Consider the following 10,706-nt stretch of genomic DNA (forward strand, 5'->3'; position numbering starts at 1 on the left):
CTAATATGGGAACATCAGTAGCCATCTTGAAAATCTTGTTATCCCAACTCCTCCTGAATGGATGGTCATTTCAACATAGGGTTTTCGATAAAAGATTTCTTACAAGACCTAGATGGTTCTAAATAAAATGGAAAGAGTGTTATCCAGTACGTCTACCACAGTAGCTAATTTAATGATATGAACACTAGTCATTTCAAGGGGACAAATAATCTTGATTTTCTGGAAATTATTTTTGACCAGTAGAGAATCATTCTCTTCAAGGAACTTGGTGTCATATGCTAGTGTTGATAATACTAGAAAATGACCAAACCTTGGAACATTTCACAAAGTGTCGACTGTGTTTATGTTATGGTGTCCTTCAAACATTGTGATAAAACCTAGGAAAAAATGTGAGCTAAGGGTCTTATTATAGATGTAAGTAAAGAGCATCATTGTAAACTAAAAGTAAAAACAGTGACTCAAACCTAGAAAATGTATTTCAGAAAAATTAAAGTCTGCTGGTTAGGCTCATCCATTATTCTTTATATTTAATATAAAGGTGCCAGTTGCATAAAATACCATGAAATCTTGCAAAGTTTCTGAAAATTTCTTGCATATGGTATGAGAGGAGTTCATAATTTCAGGATAGCTAGCAGCTTGAAAGCCATTATTCATTGGCTTTCAGTGTCTCAGATAAGCAGAGGTTAAATGTAAATTACACCCAAAAAACCTCAAAATGTTCCCAACTTTTCATTCAGAAAAATACTAAATATTACAAAAGTTGCGATATGCCTTGTATCTTATTAGCAGTACCTCACTATTTATGGTGCATAATGCTGCACTATGTACAATTATTATTTCAGTAGTGCTAGACTTTCACATGCTAGGTTTTGCACTTGCTTAGACTGTCATGTTAACAGACAAATACTTAGTCCAGTCTTTGCAGCTTTTTGAGGCAGTTGTCCATTTTCAAAGCAGAGGTCAGATTTCTGTTTGAGGCAGTTGTATATTTTCAAAGCAGACATCAGATTTCTGTTTGAGACAGTTGTCGATTTTAAAAGCAGACATCAGACTTCGGTTTGAGGCAGTTTTCCATTTCTAAAGCTGAGATCAGATTTCTGTTTGTGGCAGTTGTCCATTTTCAAAGCAGGCATCAGACTTAAGCAGACATCAGACTTAAGTGTGAGGCAGTTGTCCATTTTCAAAGCAGACATCAGACTTTAGTTTGAGGTAGTTGTCCATTTTCAAAGCAGACATCAGACTTCAGTTTGAGGTAGTTGTCCATTTTCAAAGCAGACATCAGACTTCAGTTGGAGGTAGTTGTCCATTTTCAAAGCAGACATCAGACTCTTCTCAGGTCGATTATATAGATTATTGATGATGTATTATGGGTTTAAAGACTAAAAAGAAATCAGGTGACATTCACTATCTCTGTCTCATTAACATAAACCATAATCAAAACCCTGTATGGAAATACCTGTAGTCAAATAATGGCAAAAAAGTCTGTCAGTCTTATAAGTATGGGTGGAACTCCTGGCAGTCAAATTGAAGAGTATCATTCTCCTATTATTCAAAAATTATCTTGAGCACTTTTTATCATCATGTTTTTTTATATAAGTATTCAAAATGATAGGTAAAGGTTCTAGCAGATATCATTAGGGCAAGATTTACTAAACACAGGTAGAGCATGCTAAATGAATACATTTTTTTTCTGCAGGCTTTGGGGCTGCTATGGTAGTTGAATCTTTAGGACTTTACTACCATGTACAATGTTTCCGCTGTTGTGTCTGTCAGACACCACTTGGGAATGGATCTGAGGGAGCTGATGTTCGAGTGCGAGCCAATAAACTTCACTGTCAAAACTGCTACAGCAATGATCAAGGTAGAATCACCTCATTTGTGGGCGTTTTTTAGTCGTCAGGGGAGATAACTGATGCTATGCCAGGTATTCATTTTTTAGGAGGTAAAATCGAAACATTGCTGTGGGTGATGTCCATGACAAGCAATGTAACACAAGTAAGCTGCTTGGATGTCAGCTTGTGGAAGCTTCAATGCATACATTCAAATATAAGTGAAATTTGTTTCTAAAAAATTTCTTATTTTATTATCTTTTCAAAATGATAAATTTGTCACTCCAGCTAAATTGCTTTTGCAACTTTCTCATAATGAAATAATGAACAAAATGCATTGCATACAAAGAAAAATAAATTCATGTCAATACTGAAACTGTTTTTAAATTTTGGGTTTAAAATTTGATATCTTGTGTTACTTGGCAGAAGGATATGTGTGATACTAGTGTGTGTTGGACTGAACTTGTAAACAACTCACCTAATGGATTTTTTTAATACATAACTTTGACATATGTTGTGCATGTTTTTAACAGAATACACCAAATAAGGAATTTATCAGATTAATATATCAACTTGTATACAAGTTCTCAGGAAACGTATTATTATTTTTAGTTTATTTTGAGCTTTTGTACTTTTTTGATAATGTCCCTTTTAAACCATTTCTTGGTGCTTGTGTCATAGATTCAGCGTCTCCTATTCTTATTTTCTTTTTTATCCCTTCTTTGTTGATATTTATGGAATCCAGTTTTCCCAACAACCCCATTTTACACTTAACACCATCAATTTTTCATCTGACATTAATTAGATGGTAACATTACCCAATGTTACTCAGTTTTTAAGCTATGCTAAAAGATTTTCTAATAATTTCCTGACCAAGAACAGCATGGACAATTTATTTTGTGGGACAGGATTTGAATCCACCTGTGGGATTGGGGTAAATAATCAGCAGGATGAGTCCTACTGCATGTTGTATAAGTTTACTAATGAAGGTGTCCATTGATGATGTTCATATATATGTCCTAAGCATTTTAAAATAGTGTCATCCTTTGATGATGTTTATTATTTAGGCCTTAAATACTTTAAAATGAGCCATTCTTTGAATTGTATGTCGTTAACATTGTTAAAATTGTTAGGTTTATATCAACAGTTTTGCTCTGTACTGTATGAATTCTACTATTTTTTCAGTTATTTTTGTATGTATACCTGTTGTGGCTACTTGAACTATGCAGTATATAGCCAGGGTTGTGCTGATGTATGGTTAAACCCTATACATATAAGCACCAAATTTGAGTCTATACCATTCATAACTACCTTCTGTACTGGAACTTTGTTAAAATATCAGACATGTTCCTAAATAATACTAATAAATCGTTACTGCTTTTATCAGTTTGTCCCATTGAAATCCAACTCATGCATATTGGTACATCAAAATCCAACTCATACAGCATGGTACATTAAAGTCACCTTGTCCAATTTGGTATGTCAGAGCTAACAAGTATAGTTTATTTAAATATTTTCGACTTATGCAGTTTTAATTTGACAGTAAATGTGACCAGTGTTAGATGTATGTTTTTGCAAAATTTAGAAACATACATAAATTGATTGTATTGTGCCAAATTTATTCACTTTTTTCTTTAATCAAGTTTTAATGTTTGTCTGAAAGTGCATATTTCATTTACAGAATATGTTGCTTGCAAATTAGTCACCATACACTTTTTTCCTACCACAAGACATGCTTGAAAACTTCTTTTCCCAGCAAAAAATAAGGGGTCTGTTTAAAATTTGTTTTTAAAAAAAAATTTCATGTGACTTCTCACTTTATTTTTTTGTCAAGTATCAAATGAAAAGATGCAGTGGACATACAGTTACATAAAATCTTGGAATTACCAGATCAAGGCATTAGATTTAGCACTAATCTTGGAACATGAAATATCCATTTTTGATTATGGATTTCAAAAACATAAATATATTGTTCATTCCTTTAAACAAATCTATCCACATCGTAAGCTCATTGGCCATGATACTGTTTCTCATATCCCCAAACATTATTCAGTCGGATGCAATTTGTTGAGACTTTTGTCAGGATTTTGTCGGATAAGTGATTTTCTTCAGCAAATCAAATACTAATAAAAAATAGCAAAATTAGGTTAGGAGTGTCTGGACTGTTGGTGTGAGAAGTCTGGATAAGGGATATACATGTAAAAGACATACTATATCATATGTACATGTAAGTCTGGATAAGGGACATACATGTAAAAGACATACTATATCATATGTACATGTAAGTCTGGATAAGGGACATGCATGTAAAAGACATACTATCTCATATAAACATGTATATTAAGTACATGTAACATGTTGTGCTATGTCATGTTTATAACAGAACTAATTTTGTACATGTTTTAAGCTTCACTAATTAGATTAACACCAAAATGATACACTGTCTCTTCAGTTGTTTGTTTTAGAAAAATTAGCCTAATGATAACATGTTTTTGTTTACTTGATTAAAAAAATGTTGCTGACAATAATCATATGAGACATTTTTTAAAGCTTAATCCTATCTATCTATCTACCTATCTATATCTCTATATAGATATATATATATATACATTATCTCTTGCAATGTAAATCTTGTTTCTGACCTAATACGCTCCAATGTATAATTCTTTTTTATTTTTCAGCTGGCCTGAAGTTCAGCAAAGTATGATGATAAACGAATGATCTGGCAGAACTTCCCACCCACCTACCCACCTAGACTTTGTGCTCAGCTTAATACAAGATGTACCCACAGCTAATTGCTATCTCATATATAATTGCCTTTATTGTAGCTATGCTGCTTTCAGCTAGAATGGTCTGCATAACAAGTCATGTGATGACTTAAACTTTGAAACATATTTGCGGATGAAATTATTGATAGATTATGACCTTTTTAAAATCGTGAACATATATTTGAAAGGTCGGATAACAGAGTGAAAGTGAATCTCAAAGTCAAAACTTATTTTCAGCTGCTGTGTCAGGGTCCATGCTGGACTTGAAATTTACAGTGATGTGACATCAAACCTCATCTCAATACCCTTTTTAGAATGGGGCAGAAGGGTACGGAAATGGGGAAAAGTGATGTAGATAGGTCAAGATTTTGAATGTTCAAACATTGTCAAAAACATCTGTGTTACTAACCCACTGAGCCAGATAATATACGAACAAAATAGATATTCTTTAAGTTTAATTAAAGCATTAAACTTGTGTAAGTTTGATTCTGCAAAATTCTGCTCTTTGTGAAAGATAGTAACCTTGAAGATGGAATACTGTCCAATACGGGTGACATTATTAAGGTCCAAGTTCTCTCTGCCTCCTTTGACAGGGTAAAATAAGAAATTTGTTGACCAGTCTGCCTTTAAACCTCCATTGAGTAATATGGTCTTCATTTGGCTACAGATGCATATCAGGTATGAATTTTTGGCATGAATCTTGGAGATTGAAATATAATGGTAGACAGAAATAATTATTAGACAGATATATGAGTTGACCAAAATCATAAAAGACTATGTTTAGACTGATTTATATTGCTCTTTGAACTGAAAAAAGACACAGAAGTTGATATTACATTCTGGATACAGAAGCATTTGATTGCCAGAATGGGCATTGGCTTGAGAAGGGATGAAATTAACTTTGCTTTCTCTGTATATGTGTGGGAAATGACAGTCACTGGGCTGACCTTTGTTCTGAAATACATGTAACCCTCTAGCATGAATCCTAAATATGGTTGGTAACCAAGCAAAACTAGTTTGTGACAAATCATAGTGTGTAAGACAATATAAAGAATTGCCTGTTGTGTTTATAATAGACAGCATTGTTTACTCTCATAGTTAGGTAAAACTTACAAATTTCTTGTAATGCATAACGTCATCCGTGTAATACAGCAGTCACACATCCATTATTTCAGAGTGTTTTTCTCTTGTATGCTCATTTGTCTGTAACTTTTTGTATATTTTTATTAGGATAATTATTTTTTCTGCAGTAGAAATATCTGTAGAAAAATAATAATGTAGATCTTTAAATAACTTTTATTAAGAGTAAAGTTTTCGGTAACAAAAAATACAGAGGAGAGAATATTATATAATTTGTATGGATCGACATTGTATGATAAATGAACGAGTACAAAAGGATTCGTAACACTTAATTATAGACTACCAAATGTTTGGAGTCATTGTACTTGATGCATGTGAGAAACAATTTTCTTAAGACCATTTTTCCAAATTATGTAAGATAATTGTTTGATAACATCAAAGAAACCTCATTATAATTTTGTGGTCAGATGGTAAATAGATAGCTTTACACTGTAGACCTTTGCTTCACAATCATGGAAGCTATCTGCCGGGCAACGGAACGAAGATGATGGTTTGTAATTTGTTGGTATCATTGTGTGTAGTGAATAAGATGGAAGATTACTTTTCTGTTATTACATTATGACAGCTTCAGTGTACGCTGTTATTTTTACATCATGACAGCTTCATTGTACTCAATCGTATTAGTGCATTAAGACATGTTCAGTGTACACTTATTATTGCATTATGACAGCTTTAGTGCTCAGTCTTTTATTATTACATTATGACATCTTCAATGTACACTATGTTATTATTGAATTATGACAGATTTAGTGTCTGCTGTTATTACATTAAGACATGTTCAGTGTACACTGCCTGTTATTATTACATTGAGATCTTCAGTGTACACTGTTATTATTACATTATGACAGTGTTAGTGTATACTGTTATTACATTGACATCTTCATTGTACACTGTCTGCTATTATTGCATTATGACAGCTTCATTGTACACATTTTGTTTATCATTAGTCAAAGAGAGGTTGCACAGATCATGACATAGGTACTAATATCTTCTGTCTGACTTAACCATTACTAAAGTGCATTAGTATGAATGACTGTGCATGATTGTCAGAGACTGCTACTTTTCTCATGTTAATGTGTCTGTTTAGAATTTATATTGACATGAACTAATTATACGATATTTAATTTTACACAGAATTACAAACTGTACCTTAGCAATACATGCAAATGTAATCACAAGTTCTGTTTATGACATGTGTTGGATAGAGTATAATCAGTCCCTCACAAATGTTTAATGAAATATGCTAAAATATAAGCTTGAATGCTGTGTATTTTGTTATCAGATCATTTGCCAGTATTCTGATCTTCTCATTACTGTAAGTGTACATCTGATGCTAGATTCATTTATTGTATTATGTCAGATTGTAACAGAAATGAGTATGCATCTTTAACAACAAATAAACATGTTCTTATGCATTAATATTATATATTCTATGCCATAAGTATCTTAAAAATTCACTATCTGCAAAATACAAATTTTTTCATTAGAATTCACTATATGTGCTCATTAGTAATAAGGTAAAATTATGTACAAAAATGTTTTATAATCGGTTAAAACATTAAACCTGTTTTTAGCTTGGATGGGTTTTCCTCCAGTGTGTATGGCATGGTGTGTACTCTTGTGTTACTAGGAATGATCTGTATTCTAATACATGTAATAAGACACTATATGTACATAGCTCTGTTTGCCATTTGATCTTGAACAACTGCCAAACTACGGAAAGAGACAACATTCGCATTTTAATACCAAGTGAAAATGATTGGACTCGGTGAGGTTCCCTCCAGTGATGCAGTTAGCATCTGTGTTCCATGTCATACTAAAAACAATACAGCATCATTTCAGTAGAAAATGCTTATAAAATGTAATTGCTTTTTTTAATTTTTTAACAATATTTCTTGACATTTTATAAATAAGACAAGAAAAGGTGTGAAATATTTGCAATTCAATTAACATATTTTAGAGTGCTATTGTTATTTTGCAAAAAAAGGGAGCATGGTTATCATTATCTTGCAATTAATTATAAAAAAGGGAGCATGGTTATCATTATCTTGCAATTTATAATTATCCCTTGAACCTTGTTAATGAACTGGATGATTAATCCCTTCAATACGTTGTTTTCAGTAAACCAATATTCTCATTTTCTAAAGATTAAAGGAACTGTATATTCCTACTGGAATACTGTTCTTCACTTTGGGTTATGCATACACTATCAATGAAGCTTGAGTATATAACAGTTCACAGAAAAATCTATGCATCAATCATCAATGAAATTTGGTATATGGGGACATCCATTAATTATGTCAACAATTTTTAGGCAATTTTTTACCCCCCCCCCCTTACCCCCTTGTCAACAACTGTCAAACTTTCAGTGACACCCCTAATAAAATTTTACCCCCCCTACAAACTAACAATATTTTATATGGCTGGCTTTTATGCTAAAAATATGCTAAAAATAGAATTATGGAAATTAAAAGGTCTACAGATAAATTTTATTACATTTTTTTTACTTGTTTAACAGATTTCAAATTGACTATAACACTTTGAATTCATGAAAAAATCTCGAGTTTATATTCTAGCTTCTATCGTCTTCCCATAGGGAAGCCAAATGTTCCTCAATTGTTATAATGGGCATAGTGGCTGATTTTTTGTAAAAATTAACATTGTTGATGTCAATTTATCTTGAACTCCCCCTCCCCCATATCAACAATTGTCAAGCTTCTTCAAACCCCCTCCCCCCCCATTTTGTTGACATAATTAATGGACAACCCCTATAGTAAAAATCTATGTATACATCGTCAGGAGAAATATATATATATATATATATATATATATATATATATATATATATACATCTTCAGTTGAAATTTATGCATACATTATCACTGAAACTTGCTGATTGTGAAAAATTTGAAGGATTAACTCAAATGATTCTGCAGTAAGAAAGCTTATTCCATTCCACATGGTCAGAAAACAGGTCACAAAATTTTTGAAAATTAAAGACTGATTACATTTTCTTTATACTGTATTTGTATAGTGATTTGAATGAAAGCAGTGCTGTCTTTATAATAGTGTTCATAAACGTGATCAGCATTATCAGTGAGGGACACTTATACTGAGGGATGTTCCAACAGGGCTGCGTCACGAGTATTTAAAACACAAAAATAGAATACTTAATGAGGTCAAATGTCATAATTGGGTGTTGTTATTGTTTTGGGGTTTAAAGCCATTTTATGTGTGTGTTTTTGCAATATTACTCAATTAACAGAGGTCCTAGATTGCAGAAGAATTCCCATGGTCCTGTATACTTTGTATTAACTTTACAGATTTCTTTTCTAGGGCTATACCATTTTCTTTGTTAGGGTTATACCATTATCTTTCCTAGGGTTGTACCATTTTATTTCTTAGGGTTATTATTGCAGTTTTTAAAATATAGTATTTTTCTTTTCATTAGAGACAGAAGTCAATCATTTTCTTTTCTTTCCCCGAGTTCATGGGGCCCAGTATGCCAGAGTGGTCCTAAGGTACTCACCTTTACAGATCTTACCTTTGTCTGTCTGGGTTCACATCTCAGCCTGGCCATCGTGGGTTTGTGGGAAACATGCCAGTTGCTTCCAGTGGGTCATTGGTTCTTTCTGGGATTTTCCCAGGTTCTTTCTTCAGCAAATACACTAGCCACACTATACAACCAATCATGTACTGAAAAAGGCATTAAACCCATAAACCAGATTTAACCCAGAATGCTTTGATACTCCAACAAGACAAATGATGTCATTTTGAGGATGTACAATAGGCAAACATTTTCATTGTGACCTTGAATTAATACCAAATGAATGCCCAGGTCAGAAGTAATAGCTGATTGGAATTTAAGAAAAAATTTTAATTACAAAATAAGAGGTAAAAATTGCATTGAGAAATTTGATTTAAAAGACCACAGTTGGTTTTTATTAGACCACCTGTTGTTTATGACCCCATTCCTAATGCTTGAGCAATTTTGTTACATAACTCTTGTCATGAACAACTAATTTACGGTGTCACATAGGAGCCATATTTCAAAACAAATTTACTGAACCAGTTTCCATTGTGCAAAGTAGTTTGGATCTCACTAGATTGTTATGTCAATGTCATCTACATGCATTTTTCCAGATACCCTTAGTTACAGAAAATCAGAGGGGGTGACATATTTACCTTTCACATGTAAAATGTTGCACTTAGTTTCTGTTGTATTGCTTTGTTAATATATTCTGAAAGAGTATACAGGTTTTGATGCAATGATTTCAAGATGACAGAATCATCATATTTATGTTTATATAATGTAAATACGGTTACAGTGTAGACTCTGGGTTTTTTGTGTGAAACATATCAAGATCTAAACATTTTGAACAGAATGACCAGTCTTCTGGCTTGATATGCGAAAGCAAACCCTGTATGCTCAGAACTTTTGGAGCATGAAACACAGTTCAGTTTGTCCTTTTGTTTGTATCTTAAAAGCATACATACAAGATAATATTATGGTATATTCCACTAACAAGGAAAGTAAGTTCATTTTTAGGCTTTTTTGGCCCATTTGTATTTGTGTATGTTTAGGTAATGCTTGTTATAGTTTCAAGTCATTAAATTGTTTGTGAAGTTAATTTTGTCGGTATAAGAATGTCATGTATATTTTTATGAGGAGTACATGTCATTGAAAACTATATTTATCTAAACAGATTATACCAATAAGTTGAAGTAATAAAGCTATTTATAATAACGAGTCATTTTATTATTTTTTTTACTGTTGTTCATGTTGGTTCATTTGTGTTGTTTTATGTTTTAGATGTTTTATCATAAATTGTAAATACCTATCTTGGAAAGCAAAATTGGAAAAAGTTTAATTATTAAAAACTGATAATAGTATTATTATTTCAATTATTCCATTGACACTCTAAAAGAAGTCAGTGCCATGGGATCCATGATGAAGATACAGAGATCT

The 10,706-nt window shown here is 32.4% G+C and overlaps 1 protein-coding gene across 3 annotated transcripts in view; it reads left to right on the forward strand.

Annotated features, from left to right (window-relative positions):
* The window catches only part of LOC149797495 (uncharacterized), a 361,807-nt gene extending 351,323 nt beyond the window's left edge, over positions 1-10,484 (forward strand). For 2 of the 3 annotated variants that reach the window (XM_089962310.1, XM_089962312.1), the window contains exon 22: positions 1,697-1,908. In XM_089962310.1, the coding sequence (XP_089818436.1) occupies positions 1,697-1,893 (197 nt within the window). In that variant the 3' untranslated portion in view covers positions 1,894-1,908. Of the gene's footprint in view, positions 1-1,696; positions 1,909-4,510 lie in introns of those variants that run through there. The other variant, XM_089962311.1, reaches the window with a different exon arrangement.
* Positions 10,485-10,706: the final 222 nt, after the last annotated feature.

This window comes from Sinohyriopsis cumingii, chromosome 6 (genome assembly GCF_028554795.1).
Source record: "Sinohyriopsis cumingii isolate HCF-2022 chromosome 6, ASM2855479v2, whole genome shotgun sequence".
Lineage (NCBI taxonomy): Eukaryota > Metazoa > Mollusca > Bivalvia > Unionida > Unionidae > Sinohyriopsis > Sinohyriopsis cumingii.